This window comes from Papilio xuthus, unplaced genomic scaffold (genome assembly GCF_000836235.2).
Source record: "Papilio xuthus unplaced genomic scaffold, Pxut_1.1 DF824992.1, whole genome shotgun sequence".
Lineage (NCBI taxonomy): Eukaryota > Metazoa > Arthropoda > Insecta > Lepidoptera > Papilionidae > Papilio > Papilio xuthus.
In genome coordinates this window covers 3,500,317-3,516,311 of record NW_013533657.1, presented here as the reverse complement: position 1 = coordinate 3,516,311, position 15,995 = coordinate 3,500,317, and the positions used below count along the sequence as shown (strand labels likewise).

At 34.0% G+C, this 15,995-nt stretch overlaps 5 protein-coding genes across 9 annotated transcripts; 3 read left to right on the top strand and 2 right to left on the bottom strand.

Moving 5' to 3' along the window:
* Positions 1-101: 101 nt before the first annotated feature.
* Rpn11 (regulatory particle non-ATPase 11) lies at positions 102-1,927 on the bottom strand. 2 transcript variants are annotated; one of them, XM_013324419.1, is made up of 4 exons: positions 1,852-1,927; positions 1,470-1,663; positions 1,047-1,203; positions 102-722 (listed from the first exon to the last, which is right to left on the bottom strand). In XM_013324419.1, the coding sequence occupies exons 2-4, from the start codon at positions 1,645-1,647 to the stop codon at positions 122-124; spliced, it is 936 nt and encodes a 311-aa protein (XP_013179873.1). In that variant the 5' UTR covers positions 1,648-1,663; positions 1,852-1,927; the 3' UTR covers positions 102-121.
* Positions 1,928-2,301: 374 nt separating this feature from the next.
* Cmc1 (protein) lies at positions 2,302-2,891 on the top strand. The gene is made up of 2 exons (XM_013324581.1): positions 2,302-2,461; positions 2,540-2,891. The coding sequence occupies exons 1-2, from the start codon at positions 2,404-2,406 to the stop codon at positions 2,836-2,838; spliced, it is 357 nt and encodes a 118-aa protein (XP_013180035.1). The 5' UTR covers positions 2,302-2,403; the 3' UTR covers positions 2,839-2,891.
* A 65-nt stretch (positions 2,892-2,956) lies between these two features.
* On the bottom strand, positions 2,957-4,695 carry Tsen2 (tRNA splicing endonuclease subunit 2). The gene is given in 3 exon segments (NM_001312442.1): positions 2,957-3,094; positions 3,581-3,705; positions 3,988-4,695. Coding segments are annotated over 3 exon segments (960 nt in total). The 5' UTR covers positions 4,688-4,695; the 3' UTR covers positions 2,957-2,959.
* A 169-nt stretch (positions 4,696-4,864) lies between these two features.
* On the top strand, positions 4,865-11,711 carry VhaSFD (V-type proton ATPase subunit VhaSFD). 4 transcript variants are annotated; one of them, XM_013324576.1, is made up of 12 exons: positions 4,865-5,015; positions 5,559-5,582; positions 5,898-5,979; positions 6,053-6,233; positions 6,320-6,529; positions 7,898-8,089; positions 8,842-8,976; positions 9,237-9,422; positions 9,573-9,760; positions 10,414-10,602; positions 11,079-11,192; positions 11,398-11,711. In XM_013324576.1, exons 1-12 carry the CDS (start codon positions 4,970-4,972, stop codon positions 11,474-11,476), a joined length of 1,626 nt encoding a protein of 541 aa, XP_013180030.1. In that variant the 5' UTR covers positions 4,865-4,969; the 3' UTR covers positions 11,477-11,711. The 4 variants fall into 4 exon arrangements, with proteins under 4 accessions (XP_013180030.1, XP_013180032.1, XP_013180031.1 ...); XM_013324578.1 differs by lacking the exon at positions 7,898-8,089; XM_013324577.1 differs by lacking the exons at positions 4,865-5,015; positions 5,559-5,582 and adding an exon at positions 5,615-5,811.
* A 583-nt stretch (positions 11,712-12,294) lies between these two features.
* On the top strand, positions 12,295-15,995 carry Arp5 (Actin-related protein 5). Its single transcript, XM_013324281.1, has 12 exons — positions 12,295-12,444; positions 12,515-12,680; positions 12,761-12,927; positions 13,212-13,403; positions 13,482-13,712; positions 13,876-13,997; positions 14,081-14,161; positions 14,297-14,467; positions 14,763-14,926; positions 15,008-15,145; positions 15,219-15,373; positions 15,672-15,995. The coding sequence occupies exons 1-12, from the start codon at positions 12,339-12,341 to the stop codon at positions 15,974-15,976; spliced, it is 1,998 nt and encodes a 665-aa protein (XP_013179735.1). The 5' UTR covers positions 12,295-12,338; the 3' UTR covers positions 15,977-15,995.

Below are 15,995 nucleotides of genomic sequence, written 5' to 3'. Positions count from 1 at the left end.
AATTAATGTACATTTGACAAATGAAGTAATCTAGATAAAAATTACTGTGAGACTGTACTCCTTTATTTTACTTTTATTATCAACTTAGCACTTTACAATTAAAAACGATATTTGACAATAATCATTTGAACACCATAGTATCGAGCATTGCTCCCAGATTCTGCACAATGTTGTTTGACATGAGCACATCAACTTTCTCTTCTAAATGCCTCTTAGGGTCCTGTTTACCAACATTTTTGATGGCGAGCTGTTCTGGTGTCATCTTTTCTTCATCTTCTAGAGCCTTGTTGTAGTTCTTAGCTAACTCTAGCATTTCCGAAACTGTTGTCTCATTAACGGAACAATGTTCTTTGTAGTCTAGCAGGGTAAGACCGTCCATCCATGACTTTTTGTGTAAATTTAACAACATTTTTTGTTCAAGCTCATTTTTTCTGTAATTTATACTAATAGAGTAGTAATGGCGATTAAGACCGTGTATGAGAGCTTGCACGGATGGCTTCTGGAGATGTCCCAAGTTTGATGTGGTCTGTCTCGGCTCTTGACCGAGAACCATCATGTTGGGGTTGATAAGACGGAATGCATCAATGACCACTTTACCCTTCACGGATTGTATGGGGTCTACAACAACTGCAACTGCACGCTCTGATAGAGCCTCAAATGACTGCTGAGTGTTTATATCTACTCCCGACAACCAGCAACCAAAGCCTGGATGTGAATGGTACCTGTAAAATTTTTAATGTATCGGCATGATTTTTCATATTTTTGAATATTATAAGAAACTAGCAGTGGCTTAAAAAATAGATAGTAGCAGGTTCTTAGACCTACTAAATATACATATGAAATTACATTAAAATCGGTCAAGCCATTTTGGAAGAGTATAGTAACTAAAATTGTGAAACAAGTATTTTATATACAAGTTTTGGTGTGAAAAATGTGATTGTTTTATAGAAGAACAAGATAAACAGACTGTTTTGAGATCAGTTGTTATAAGGATAGAAAGTTATTCATTGCAATGTTTGTATTACAGCCTCAAGAAAATCACTTACCATCCAACAACCATTTCAGGACGGCCAGTTTGCTTCAACATATCTAACATTTTAGCTTGGAAAACGGGATCTACCGCCTCAACAGACACACCTGTTCCTGTCTGAGGCATCGCAAACACATCAATCACACGTACTGTGTAGTCATCCACAAACTCACCTGGAAATAACAATCACATATATTATTGCCTAAAATTCAAGTCAAACAAGTTACATTTGTATTGTTGACAGATGATTGGTTCATTTCAAAATTTTAGTGAAAACATGAGCTCACGAAATTTGGATCATATTATCTCTAAATGTAAAGTAATAACCATGATGATTAATTTGATTCAACCGGTATTTTGCATCAATCTTTTTTGGAATACAATAGAATAATACATAGATTTATCATTTGCTTAATACAAAAGTATAATTTAACCGTACCTAACATGAGACCCATGACCTCCATTGGTACTCCAGCCCGGCCATGTTTTAACATTTTCAATAGCGCCAACGAAGAAATATAAACTTGTTCAGCCGTATCAACTGCAGGTGCGTCGGTAGGAGGTGGCGCTTGGGATAGCCCCGTCATGCCTCCGCCAAGACGAAGAAGACGATCCATTGTCTCTTCGAAATTTCTAATTCCAAATAAGCAGAAAATATCACAAGATATTAATCAAGAGAGTACGCAAGATTAAACCTGTTATACTTCAAAAACCAATAGCATATAATATTTAACGTACAATTTACTTCCAAAATGGAAAACTGAACTACACTAATATAATAAACTATTCACGAACTTCTAAAAAGATACAAAAGATCTTACAGAATGCGGAATAGATGACATATAAAAGTGATTCTGACAGCTACGTTGAAAATGCAAGCTCATGAATTGTGTTACAATTTAAATAAAAAAGATTTTAATTAAATATTTTTTAACTAAAAAAATGTTTAAAAACTAATAAATAATAAGAATCAATAAATTTGCTTCTACACTACTTTTGACTTTGATGTAAAAATGATTATAATCGCTATAATTCTCACGTGACAAAACAGCAAGAACAAAATACTTTTTAACTTTAAGACTTGAATCCCTTTTAATTATAATAGATTTTTTTTTTAATTTTTCATAAATGCATTAAGTATAAAGCAACTGTATAGCCAATTGGCCACATCAAGTAGCAGAACTTTTACAACATTCCAAAACTCCTAAACGAAATCTTATTTTAAGGACTTGTCATTTATTTTGTCAATTGACCGATCGGAAAAATGACACTGACACCTGATTTAATGAAATCAAAGTTGAAAGCATTCGGATTTTTCAATTTTATATGAATGAGATAACTTTCATATATTGAAGATAATTTCGATTTAAGCTATGGTATCAACAAAGACTGTTTTACCCGACAAGTATTCTGCGGGGCCCCACGGATTAGGTAACTTACATGCTTTCGATTTTTCATTTAGGATCTTATTGTTTATATGGCAAATAGTTATTTTGTAGTGCTTTACAGGCGATCCTGAAGACAGGTCATTGAGAAAGGTAGAAACAGAAGTGTTAATACCGAAACTTATGAGAGAAAAAGCCAAAACAGAAAAATGTTTAATGGAAGTTGCAGATTTTAATCGGTGTTGCAAAGAATCATCATTACTAATGGTAGTTAAGTGTAGAGATGAAAATTCAGTTATGAAGTCTTGTTTAGCCAGCTGGTACAACAATGAAGACTTTAGAAAGTTATGTACTGAAGAATATTTAAATCAAAGAAGTGAATACAGAAGAACTGGAGTCAAGAAAGCAATGAAAAGAATTTAAAGAGAAAAAACTTTGAAATAGGTGTAAAAAATAAATCTTAGTATTGTACAGTAGAATGTATGAATTTTGTTTGAAAGACCTAATAATGTTTAAGTGTAATTTAAATCAAACAAATACAAAATTATTCAATTTCATCATTTATAGCAACTGGATTGTTTCTTGACAATAATACTTCTCTTACACTATATTCTTTTAAGTCTTTTGGCAGCTGTAGTTCTTCTTTGTTAGGTTGAATTACTTCTACAATTAATATTTCCTGAAAAATATTACCAAGATATAATAAGATAATTTTAATTGGGGACAATAAATAAAAAATAAAAGTTTACACATATATATATATATGCTAGCTATCGCCCACGTCTCCATCTGCGTGGGATTAAAAATAGATGTTGGCCGATTCTCAGACCTACTCAATATGCTTACAAAATTTCATAGAAATCGGTCTAGCTGTTTTGGAGGAGTATGGGAATGAAAATTGACATGAGAATTTTATATATAAGATATATATCTATAAAAATATATATAAAAGTTCAAGTATTTGTGTACAAATCCTCATGTCAATTTTCATTCCCATACTCCTCCAATATGGCTATATATATACATATATATATATTACAAACAAGTCTTAACAAGAATATAGGCAGACTCTGCGTAAAAGTCTACACAACAGAATAGCATGGATCATCAACATACATAATAAAATACAAAGATTATTTTCTGGGCCCTATTTTAAAGATCTTACCTTTACTGTAGTTGATGCTACCCTAAGGTGTCCAAATATTGAAATCCAGTCATATTCCTCACCAGCATATTTTATTAGAACAATGAAATCAGCATGATTTACACTTGGGCCTTCCTTATATAATACTATAAAACAAAAAAAATATGCTTTTAATCCAACCATTGGCATTGAAATGCCAGAATCTTTAAAAAGTTATACCCAGTCTCTAGTTAAGTTATTCAAAACCTGGATAAGATAAAATGGTAATGACTTTTGTGCCATGCCTCTAAGATACTATAGGGAGAAATTCTTGTTACCATGATCATGGGAAAACTCTGGTGTCTCATGAAACCATATTTCAAGATCATTTATATTAGGATCAAGATTAGTAGATTGGCATTATGTAAATAAATCATTTATAAACTTACAAAAATCGCCCCCAAACTTGATACCGGGCTTTACAACATAGCCTTTAGATCTAAAGTAATGATAAACAACATATTTCTCTAAAAAATATTTATCATCCTCTTGAAACAGTTTCCAGCACTGTTCTATATTCAAAACATTATCATAGTTATTTAAAATTTGCAAACAACCAAGTCCGTACAGTAAGAAAAAACTCTCTTGTTTTGATAACATAAGCTTCTCTTGGATTTTTATTTTATTAACACAACACTTCGGTTTAAGATTTGCAAAATAATCATCATCTTCTGAATCACTATTAGGTATTATTACAACTAAATCCTCTTTGTTGTAATTTTCCAAGCTAAACATATCACAATTGTCATCTTCTTCTCCGCTTTCTTCACTGGAAACCAGGTCTATTACATCTTTCTTTAACTGTTTTTCACCATCACTTAATATTTTAGCAGCTAGTTTATTTACATCTTTAAGAAATGTATCAGACTTTAAAGATTTTTTAGAGTCACCATACTTTTTGCACCAACACATTCTTTTAAGGAACTGTCTTTTTCTCATCACAGCAGGAACATTCTGTGATTCCCTTGGCTTAGATCGAGAGGAAGTGCCTTTGCCAAAACATCCCATATTGTACAGCAAGTTCATCTCATCAACAGATCTAACTTCAACACCAAAGCCATTGTAGTATCCAGTAAATATGATTTGCATAGAACCATCTAAAGGAAAACGTAACGACGGCTCGACTTCCATTTAAAAAGAAATATTCGGGTCAATACTTTGACAGATTAATTTTGTTTATAGAGAAGTCAGTCAGACAAAAGAACTGGCCAGTTCCCAAAATTTATTTATAGAGAAATGTGTCACGGGTCCAAAAGCAAATTATGAATCTGTAATACAAAAAGAGAAGTTGTTAACTAAAAATTGATTATGAAGCAGGAAACAAAATTTCAGCACTATTGTCTCAGTGGTATTACAAAATTTTAAGGAAATATGGCCCAGAAAACAACGACAAATCCAGATGGCGACAGATATAACCGTGAGTAAAATCTAGATGCAATTTGCTGCTAGCATACGATTTAGGTTATGTTATGATAAACACAATAAATGTAGATAAGCACAGTGACATTAAGTTGTGCTATTTGAAAATAAGTTGTAAAAAAGTAAGTTTTGTTAAGTATGTATCGATCAACGATTAAGCCGCGCAATTTTAAATCATCCTAACCAAATCTTTTTATTGCAAGGCAGATAAATTTATTTATAGGTATGTGACTATGATATGCCAAACTTTTTTTGGAATAATTGAATAAGAATATAAAGACCCTGTGTTATTTTAAAGGGACTTTTTTTTAGAATATTACACTCAAATATTCCTTTTGAATAATAAAAGTTATTTTTTCTTGAAATATTTGTTACTTTGAAATACTTTTTAACAAAACTACAGCGATTCTTATTTTCCAATTTTGTCCAAATTTGAATGTTCTTTTACTTTGACATTTGGTCATTTTGTCTTATGTTGCAAGACTGATCTGAAGCTGTCATCCACAGACCAGAATAATATATCTATCTCTTTTATTTTCAGCGAAAAGGGTCTACATTAGAGAAGGTAAGATGATTTATCATTTCAGTATTGGCAAACTTCACGTAATATAGTCACAAGACCTCTCAGCTGAGGCAGCCCTGTTAATTTTTCTCTTTTCCAAAAAATAGTTCCAATTTAAAAAGTTTTAAATTGCTATCAAGTTTTTCTTCGTGCATTATAATAGCCAAAATGGCTAACATTAACGTAGAAAACGTTAGCAAACTTATCCCTACACTTGGGGACGATAAAATCGGTAAGTAGTTGTAACATGTAAAAAGGGGTAACGCAAAATAAGGTGAAATTAAGCCATAGATTACCATGATTTATTCATTTAAACAGATATGATTGCGGCTACTAGCGTGTTACAAATAAGGGCTAGTGAAATTCGCCAAACCCAGATCAACTGGCAGTCTTACTTGCAGTAAGTATTGATTAGTTGTATAATTTTTGTTTTATTGAAAATCTTTAATATTAATATTTTTCTCTTATGTTAGGTCCCAGATGATCACTCAGCGTGATCATGATTATATAGTGAATTTAGACCAGCGTGGTCAGAAGAATTTGCCAGACCAAAACCCCGAAACCTGTGCAGATGTCTTCCTCAATCTGATCACCCACATCTCCAAGGATAATACTATCCAGTACATCCTTGTCCTAATTGACGATATTCTATCTGTAAGTATTTTAATGTTCAAGTCAAACTTAAAAATGAATATGTAAAGTTTAAAATTATTTTTTTGTAATAATATTGTAAATTATAGGAAGATAAGTCGAGGGTGAAGATTTTCCGTGAATCCAGACATGGTAGTGTCTGGCAACCATTCTTAAACCTGTTGAACCGTCAAGATGAATTTGTACAACATATGACTGCTCGTATTATTGCCAAGCTTGCATGCTGGCACTCAAGTCTCATGGAAAAGAGTGACTTACATTTCTATCTGTCTTGGCTGAAGGACCAACTGAAAATGAATGTAAGAATAATTTTTATTACTGTGTATTTTGCATGTCTAATTTCCTTGCATGGTTACAATTATGGTTTATGATTCAAATATTTGATTCGTTATTCAATAATTACTAATGCTTGGCTGTCATTTTGTAACATTCCATGAGAATAGAGTTTGATTATCTTTCATTTTTTATTTGGGTTTTTTTTTGTTGATTTATATCTTTATCTTGACAAATATTAATTTGTTTATGGGTTTAGATAATCTTTACTAACATGGAACTGCTCATTTATTTTGCTGTATTTTTCACTCCAAAGAACTTCTTTCATTGGATAAAGATTTTAGGACTTTAAAAAGAATCAAGACATTATTTTTTATCTACACTAGAATTGTTGTGTCAAATAACTGACTACATAGAATGCTCTTAATATTGTTATAAACTTTAGAAATTGATAAAAGTGCTCATTATGTAAGGAATTTTCTTTTTTTTATCAGTCATGAGCAGTCTGAGCTTTGGATGCTCTTTTAGAAAGGAAGAATATTTTCTAGATTTTGCAGTACATTTAGAACATTTAGAAACATATATCTTTGAATCATAGTCATAATAATTTAAGCGACAGGGCAGTGCACCTGCTCAAGCTAGGACATAATTTCAGATTTAAAAATTACTAAGACATTTCTGTAATCTTCACACTTGTTTTTTTTACATTGTTTAGACTATATCAATTCATGTTCATATACATAGATATCACTCTCTTATTTCTTTTATCATTTGGACAACCCTATTGAAGGCCTTGGCAATGTTTTCAAAATATTTCTATATTGTCATTAAATATCATTTTACTTCAATCATTTTCTAATATTGCTTCTCTTAAATTCATTTTACAGATATAATTATAAAAAAAAATTCATCCATAAACTATTATTAATAGATACAATCTCACAAAAAACATACAGAATTTATGATTACAATGAATATGGGTATCAGATCAATCAGATCGAAATTCTAAACATATGCTTTTATATATGCTATTGTTATTCTTAATTATATCAGTTATTATTTTTTCATGTGTATGAACTAAATAAAAACAATTTCAAAGAATTCTTGAGGATTCATATCATGATTATGTAACATTTCGTAAGAAATTGGACTGTATGTTTTAAACCTCTCCTTAGTACTGTTTACATAGCTTAAATCTATTGTTTTAAGCATATTTCAAACTTAATCTAGATTATAAAACATTTATATATTATGCTAAAGAATGAAATAAGATGGTATGCTATATTTGGAAGACACTTGTATTTAATACATTATGCATCAGCATTACCAAGTCATCGTTGGAGCATTGTGAACATGAGTGCATTGTGTGATTGAGAGGTTTGTTTTCTGGTAAGGCGGAGAAAGTGTCTGCCGAGTTAGAGCATGCTGAGCAGGTTATGTTGCTGCACGAGAAACAGCATTTCGCCGCCGATAAGCCCAAGCACAAGGAGAGGGACCATGAGGCAGCCCACGAGAAATATTCGAGTCTTTACAGCTCTTTTGATGAAGCCAAAACTCATGAGGAATTGTTGCCCGGTCTACATAAGGTACATCTTGTGTACATGAACACAAGATCTGAATGTCTAAAGTCTACATTTAACAATGAAACCGAGTGATTAATTTTATGTTATTATTTACTAATTATTGTATTGATATTACCCTAAAATGGACTAACATTTAACTTTATGTATGATGCATGCTTACATTTAATTTTCCATTAATCACCAAGTCTTGTTTTTCGCTTCTTGCTTGATAGTAGGTTAGTGGTGTATTTGTTTAATATTGTATAAAAATGTACTTAAGGTAAGTATTATTCAAGGTTATTTGTGCTTTTACTTTTATAACTTGTTAGACATTTTGTGTTAGTTAACATAAAACATTTGTTAATTCCTAAACTTTTAAACTTCACTAATAAAATAGTTAATATATATAAGTTCTAAGATCCTTACTTACTCATGAATCTCCACTGAACAGTAGATTTATGATGATAAACGTTTTCTCTTTAACATGGTATTTAAATATCTTCATGGATATGTTTGTTATATGTTTACAATATGTATTAGTACTAACCATGTTATATCAGAGATGTACTACATGATGCTTCAAAAGATATTTGTCTACTATATTTTAACATGTTAAAAATTTGTTCTATTTATGATTGCTTTTACTAATTTATTTTTTTATCGTATTGTTGAATTATTTTAATAGATTTTAAACTGGAATGTGACTGACATTTTAAATAATGTTAATATAAATTATGTTTAATATAATATTTATGTAAATATTTCGTATTGTTCAGAACAATGACTACATCCAGTCGGTGGCCCGCTGTCTCCAGATGATGCTCCGTGTGGATGAGTACCGCTTTGCCTTCTTGTCTGTTGATGGCATATCGACTCTCCTCTCCATCCTCGCGTCCAGAGTTAATTTCCAGGTTTGTATAATAAATGGAAAACAGTTTTTCATGAGTGTTAAATTTCAATTCAACTTTCATATTTTGACCATTATGATTTTTTTATTTTCAAGTTATTTTGTCAAAATAGTAAAAGTCGATATGATATTGTAAAAAATTTAATGTTATAAGAACAATACCTATGTCAAAAAAGTAAAAAAAAATTGTTGAAATTTTTTAAATTTACAGGATTTTACGAAAATTGTTTTTCTTTAATATATGAAAATTGTTGTTTATTCCAGGTGCAATACCAATTGGTATTCTGCCTGTGGGTGCTGACATTCAACCCGCTGTTGGCGGAGAAGATGAACAAGTTCAATGCCATTCCGATCCTTGCCGACATCCTGAGCGACTCCGTCAAGGAGAAGGTCACACGCATCGTCCTTGCTGTTTTCAGGAACCTTATTGAGAAGCCTGAAGATCACCAGGTAAAACATGAAGCATTTCATGTAAAAGACGTTAAGTTATTAACGAAATTATGAAATAAATAGGTTATTTGAGCGACATATGGTGACGTTATAGCTCTCAAATTACAAAAATAGTAAACTTTAGCAAATTTATTTGTGTGAATTTGTCAGGTAGCGAAAGAGCACTGCATCGCGATGGTGCAATGCAAGGTGCTGAAACAGCTGTCGATCCTAGAGCAGAAGCGCTCGGACGACGAGGACATCATGAACGACGTGGACTTCCTCAACGAGCGCCTGCAGGCCTCCGTGCAGGACCTCAGCTCTTTCGACCAGTACGCCACCGAAGTCAAGAGCGGCCGGTAAGATTGTACAATGTTATGGATATTTTTTATTTTTATTATTTTTTTTTATATATCACAAAGTGGCAAACGAGCGAGCGGGCCACCTGAAATCGCTGAAATAGCAAAGTGACCGTTGCCCATAGACATACGCAATTGCATATGCGTTGCCTACCTTTAATCGACGGAGGAGAGGATGCCCAGAAAAAAAATATTTTCCCTTTCCATGCATCCTCTCATCCGGAAAGTCCACTTCCCATCCTTTCCTTATAAGAAAAAGGGTGGGAAGGGAAAAGGACTAATTTTGGCCTCCGGGACGCACACTCATCAGACGAAACGCGGAATTGCTTCCACTTCACGCCTGTCTTCTGTGTGGTCGTGGTATTTCACCGGGCGAGCCGGGCCGATTCGTGCGAATATGTTAAAGCGGGCTCTACCACTGTTAAAAATAATTATGTAATAGAATGTTTTATATGGTCAAATTGCCCAATTAATATGGCTTATATAGCATTTAGGTTATTTAAACTGTTTTTAAGTTTGTTCTTTTGAATAAAATATAGTATCTACAGTTTTTTACAGACACGGCATTGACATGATTTAAGTGAATGTAAAATCAACATTTTTGAATCCATTTTTGATAATGAGAGCTGTTTATGTTTGATGTATATTTGTAGCCTGGAATGGTCTCCGGTGCACAAGTCGGCGAAGTTCTGGCGCGAGAACGCGGCGCGGCTGAACGAGCGCGGGCAGGAGCTGCTGCGCACGCTGGTACATCTGCTGGAGAAGAGCCGCGACCCAGTCGTACTCGCTGTTGCCTGCTACGACGTCGGCGAATACGTGCGCCACTATCCACGCGGCAAGCAGTTAGTATTCATCTTATTCATTTATTAAATTAGAAGATATCTCCGTAACGGCTTAACAGATCTTCATGACATTTCTCACAGATGCAGAAAATAGTCTGGACTACTTATTTAGTTTTTTTTTAATTCCGTGCGTACTCCGTTATAAAGTATTAGAGCGCAGTATTTGTTGGGAATATGAATGGGCCATCTCGACCGGCTCAATACTACGACCACACAAGAGAGAGGTCAAGTGGTAGTATTCCGCGTTTCAATTCAGCGAATGGTGACATCTGGTGGAATGGTGACATAACTGGCAGTGCCCAAGGACTGTCGTGACAATGTAAACTGAGATAACTAGCAACAATTTTGTAAAAAAAGTTAACAGTTAGAAAATTCTCAAATTTTAAACAAGTTTCACCAGATAGTGGGTCCTTATTTTAATTAACAATCATCGTGTAATAATTGATGGTGATTATAAAAGTGCATTACATTGACAGCATTATCGAGCAGCTGGGCGGCAAGCAGCGTGTTATGTACCTGCTCAGCCACGAGGACCCTAACGTGCGCTACGAGGCCCTCCTCGCCGTGCAAAAGCTCATGGTCCACAACTGGTGAGCCTTTTGTTTTCTACTTTGACCCGACTAGTAGGTCGTTATTTTTATGGTTTTGTAACGTCCTGTAACCTTAATAGTTTGACTGTGACAATGTGACTTTTAAATATGTCTTTAAAACTAACGGTTGCAGGAGGACAGCATTTTTACGTAATTAGATTAAATTTAAATATCTTTTTTTTAAGTTATGAATGTGACATTCCAGGGAATACCTTGGCAAGCAATTGGAAAAGGAACAGATCGACAAGCAGACTGGCGGCACCGCCGTGGGCGCTAAAGCCTAACTTGCTTCGTATGTTATGGATTCAGAGTATTTAATTGTTGTTTGTTGGTCTTCAAAATGGGCTTGGCAATAGCAATGTTTCAAATGTAGGCCCCCATATAGTATTACAAGTTGTATATAAGCCATTTATTTGAGATATTATGTGTCATACTCAACAGTACCAAAAATACTGTTTAAAAGAACCTGTATTACATAGTTGTAAATAAACGTATATAACTGTTGTAACCAGATCACTATTCAATTTATTGTTTTTCATTAACATCTATTTTTGAACGTTTGTCGGCTTTTTTTGCAAACACATTCCTAAGCAATGTTTATTGTTGGTAAATAATATTAATATTATATAACGTTGATAGATTGTATTGTGAGTTATTTATAAATTAAAAATTATAAAGTAGATGTGATATAGATTTTCAGGCTTGAACTGTTTCCCTTATTAACACGAATAAAATGTATTAACTGAAAAAGCAAGCAGTTTTATTTAATAAAGTTTGAAAACCCTATTACAAAATAAAATTATTTCTTATATTGATTACCAATAGTTGTTTAGATAATAGACACTGGCTACCATCTATCAGTTTTATGCTACCAAAAAATCCTGTAAATGCCTTTTTTATTTTTAAGTAGATTTTACCGTGAAATCCTACATTCAGACTTGCCTGCTGTAATGCAAGTAATAGTAATGCAATTTGTATAAACACTCTTTGCTGTAAACATTGTAGAACTCTATGGTAACTGTTTTTTTTCTATGAAAACAGTGTGGTAAATTTTGACAGATGACAGCTGTTGAGTTTGACAGTTAGTGATAGAGTGAATTAAAGTTATTGTTTGGATTTTTGATTATAAAAATATATACCCGAATAATGGAAGATGTATTAGTTTTAAAAGACTATAAAACTGTCCCTGACATCGTACATGAGTATGGTCCTACATTAAAATTTGGTCACATACCTTTGGTTATAGATAATGGTTAGTTTTCAATATTGTCTTGCATCATTTTGTGATTTCTTGAAATAAAAATTAACAATACTTCCTATAGGTTCATACCAGTGTAGAGTCGGTTGGTCAATATACGATGAACCACATTTAATTTTTAAGAATTTAATAGCCCGACCACGGAAGGATCGATGTAAGAAAGATGCCGAACCACCGGTCACTCCGCCAATTCAAATAGGAAACGATATTATTAACATTGAAGCGGTGCGGTAAGTTTATAATAAATTAAATAACACATTAGATAATATAATGGTTATTGATTTATATAAACTGCATTACATTTTTTAAGATTCCAGTTAAAAACTCAGTTTGATAAAAATGTAGTAACTCACTTTGAGGTACAAGAGCAAGTACTTGACTACATTTTCTCGCATTTAGGCATTGATAGTGAAGGCAATGTGCCTCATCCTATTGTTTTAACTGAAGCTTTTGTCACACCAAATTACTGCAGACAATGTAAGTATAAATTACATTTTTAATATACTTTACTTTTGCATACAAATTTTTAGACTCCAACCTACTAATCACTATCTTTGATACAAAGATAATTTAAGTATTGATAGTGCACTAGTTTTTACTAGATTTTTTAAATAAATTGTAACCCTATACAAGAATTGTCCCATCAAAAATAATTAGAACGAAAACAATACTCTGGTTTCATACCAAAAAAAGTCTTTGAAACTTTCTAAGAATAAGAATTTAATTATATTATTTAATTATTCATATATAAATTGTTTCAGTGATGTCAGAGTTGTTATTTGAGGGATATGGTATACCTGCAGTCAGCTACGGAGTTGATTCACTGTTCAGTATGTACAAGAATGATATTGGAGACTCGGCTTTGATTGTTAACTGTGGATATCACACAATACATATCATACCAGTTATAAGGGGCAAAGTTATTGCTCATCACGCAAGAAGGATCAATTTAGGTAAGGTTAAAATGTAATGATGTGTGTAAAATTACTTTAGTTAGTATCTATTTCTTTTTTTTCTATGTTTTTTTTAAGGTGGAAGTGAAATGATATGCTATTTACATAAATTACTACAGTTGAAGTACCCAGTGCATGTGAATGCAATCACAATGTCTCGTATCGAGGAAATTCTTCATGAACACTGCTCAATAGCTTTGGATTATCAGGAAGAAATAAGAAAATGGGCAAACCCCGATTACTATGAAGCCAATGTGAAAAGGATACAATTACCATTTGTACAATCAACCAGTTCTTCAGGTCTTACAGGTAGTGACTTTCTCTCAAGTTCTAGTAGATAATATTTTAATAGTAGTACAACATTTTGACATATTTGGCAGAAAATTAAGGGATTAAATGGTTTATACAATTTTTTGTTGTTAAAATATGCTTAGTAAAACTTAGTCTCAATTTTTCTTTGTTTATTTCATAGCTGAGCAACAAAAGGAACGTAAGAGAGAAATGGCGCGCAGACTTTTAGAGATAAATGCAAGGAAACGAGAGGAGAGGTTGGCTGAAGATGAAGAACAGATGAACCAGTTGCTTGCATTGCAGGTATGTTTCAATAATTATGCAATATTAATCTTATTTGATATTCCACTTAGTTTCTCATTCATATACATATCTTTTATTTACAGGAAATAATGGAAGATGGTGATACAGATGAATTTAATGAGGCCATAAAAGGTTTTGACATAAAAAACTATGAAGATCTTCAGGTAAGTAAAATTCACTGAAGTCACAAAGTCTCTAGTGTATTATTATATTATGCTTATATTTCTTTTGACATTTTGTAATATTGTCTGAACAGTTTATGTAAATATGAATTAAGTTTATTGTGTTTTCATTTTCAGAGGCAAATTACAAATGTGAACTCCCGCATAGAGAAAAACAAGCAACGCATCGCAGCGGCGGCGGCCGCAGCCAGCGCGGGGGAGTTGCCGGAGCCAAAACCCTCGGGCCGACTGCAGCCGCCCGCTGATCCTGAGGCGCTCCAGGCCTGGCTCAATGACACACGCTCCAAGGTAACTCGCCAACATCGTATATACACAAAATTTTAGTATGATAAAACGCTACAGTACAGCTTTAGCTTGTGGAATTTTCATAAAAAAATTATTAAATAATACAAAATCTGTATCCAAAAACCTAAATCTATTCTTATATTCTACAAAATTCATGTACATGATGCAATAATTTTTATTCATTAAGTAGCCAAAAAGGGTTTCCATTAGTGTCGTTTAAGTATAAAGAATCTACACTAAGAGCATTCTTAAGAAATCATTAATTTAGTCTAAGTGTGGCTGTGTCACCTGTGTGTAGTACCGCGAGGTGGTGCAGCGTCGCGAGGCTCGTCGCGCGCGGCGTGCGGCCATGCTGCGGCGACGCACCGCCGCCGCCGCGGAGCGCATGCGCGTCATCTCTCGCCTCACAGCCGCAGGAGACGACTTCGGAACGCGAGACTCCGACTGGGACGTCTACAAAAGGTAGGCTCACGTCGCTCATGAATCTAACAACAACTGTTGATACATCTAGAATCTTCACATTATAAAACCTTTGTTGCACAGCATCAGCCGGGAGGCGGATTCAGATTCAGAAGCGGACGGGGAGCGGCTGTTGGAGCTGGAGGAGGCACTGCGGGAGCACGAGCCGCAGCAGACCAGCAGCCAGCACCACCAGCTGCATCTCGCCATTGAACCACTCAGGTCCACAACATCTGGATAAATTTGGGATAGTTAATAATAATGTACTGTTATAATAATCGATGTAATGCTACAGAGCTGCAGAACTAATGTTCCAGCCGTCTATGCTGGGCAACCTGGAAGCTGGGCTGGCGGAGACCATGGAGTACGTGTTCAAGCACTTCAGCGCAGAGGACCAGCTGCTGTTAGCTAACAATGTCTTCCTCACGGGCGGCTGCTCTCGGTTTCCAGGTTTGTTGTTTAAACAAGTCAAGCTCACAAATTGGTTAACAGTAACTAACCGGAGGTTTCTGACACCAAAATCCTTGTATAGAACAGATTGCAATCTCTGTTTTGGTAAAGATAATAAGAAGGATGACGATATGGTTTATACAGATATTTTTTGTTTAGAAACCAACGATAATAACACTCTAAAGGCATTTCCTTTAGAGTAGATTAAATAGTAAATATCTGCTAAAGTTTAAAATAATTTTTCGACAATGACACTTGGACCATTATGACAAGTTTTAAAAGAAAAAATATTTTTTAGGTTTGAAAGAGAGATTAGAAAGGGAACTGCTCGAAATGCGACCGTTCCAGTCTACCCACAAAGTGGTAATGGCGAAAGATGCAAGTTTGGACGCTTGGTATGGAGCGCGTGATTTTGCGGGAAGTAACGAATTCGAAAAGTACTGTATAACGAAAGAGGAATACTATGAGATGGGAGCGGAGTATTTGAAGGAGCATCACGCCAGCAACATTTATTACAAGAGCCCAGCACCTATAGTTGACAACACGCTGGCACCGGCAGGAGACGCCAATGTCGTCAAAGAAGAGATTGTGGTAGACTGTTGAACTAAATAAATAAAAAACA

What these genes read in the sequence shown, in the direction of transcription:
- VhaSFD (XM_013324576.1), top strand. Translation starts at nt 4,970, where the DNA reads ATGGCCCAGAAAACAACGACAAATCCAGATGGCGACAGATATAACC. An exon ending in AGATGGCGACAGATATAACC is followed by an intron (nt 5,016 to 5,558) that starts GTGAGTAAAATC and finishes TTTTATTTTCAG; the next exon opens with CGAAAAGGGTCTACATTAGA. An exon ending in AAGCTCATGGTCCACAACTG is followed by an intron (nt 11,193 to 11,397) that starts GTGAGCCTTTTG and finishes GTGACATTCCAG; the next exon opens with GGAATACCTTGGCAAGCAAT.
- Arp5 (XM_013324281.1), top strand. Translation starts at nt 12,339, where the DNA reads ATGGAAGATGTATTAGTTTTAAAAGACTATAAAACTGTCCCTGACATC. An exon ending in ACCAAATTACTGCAGACAAT is followed by an intron (nt 12,928 to 13,211) that starts GTAAGTATAAAT and finishes AAATTGTTTCAG; the next exon opens with TGATGTCAGAGTTGTTATTT. An exon ending in CGCAAGAAGGATCAATTTAG is followed by an intron (nt 13,404 to 13,481) that starts GTAAGGTTAAAA and finishes GTTTTTTTTAAG; the next exon opens with GTGGAAGTGAAATGATATGC.
- Rpn11 (XM_013324419.1), bottom strand. Translation starts at nt 1,647, where the DNA reads ATGGATCGTCTTCTTCGTCTTGGCGGAGGCATGACGGGGCTATCCCAA. An exon ending in GGTCATGGGTCTCATGTTAG is followed by an intron (nt 1,204 to 1,469) that starts GTACGGTTAAAT and finishes TGTTATTTCCAG; the next exon opens with GTGAGTTTGTGGATGACTAC. An exon ending in CCTGAAATGGTTGTTGGATG is followed by an intron (nt 723 to 1,046) that starts GTAAGTGATTTT and finishes AAAATTTTACAG; the next exon opens with GTACCATTCACATCCAGGCT.
- Cmc1 (XM_013324581.1), top strand. Translation starts at nt 2,404, where the DNA reads ATGGTATCAACAAAGACTGTTTTACCCGACAAGTATTCTGCGGGGCCC. An exon ending in TGCGGGGCCCCACGGATTAG is followed by an intron (nt 2,462 to 2,539) that starts GTAACTTACATG and finishes AGTGCTTTACAG; the next exon opens with GCGATCCTGAAGACAGGTCA.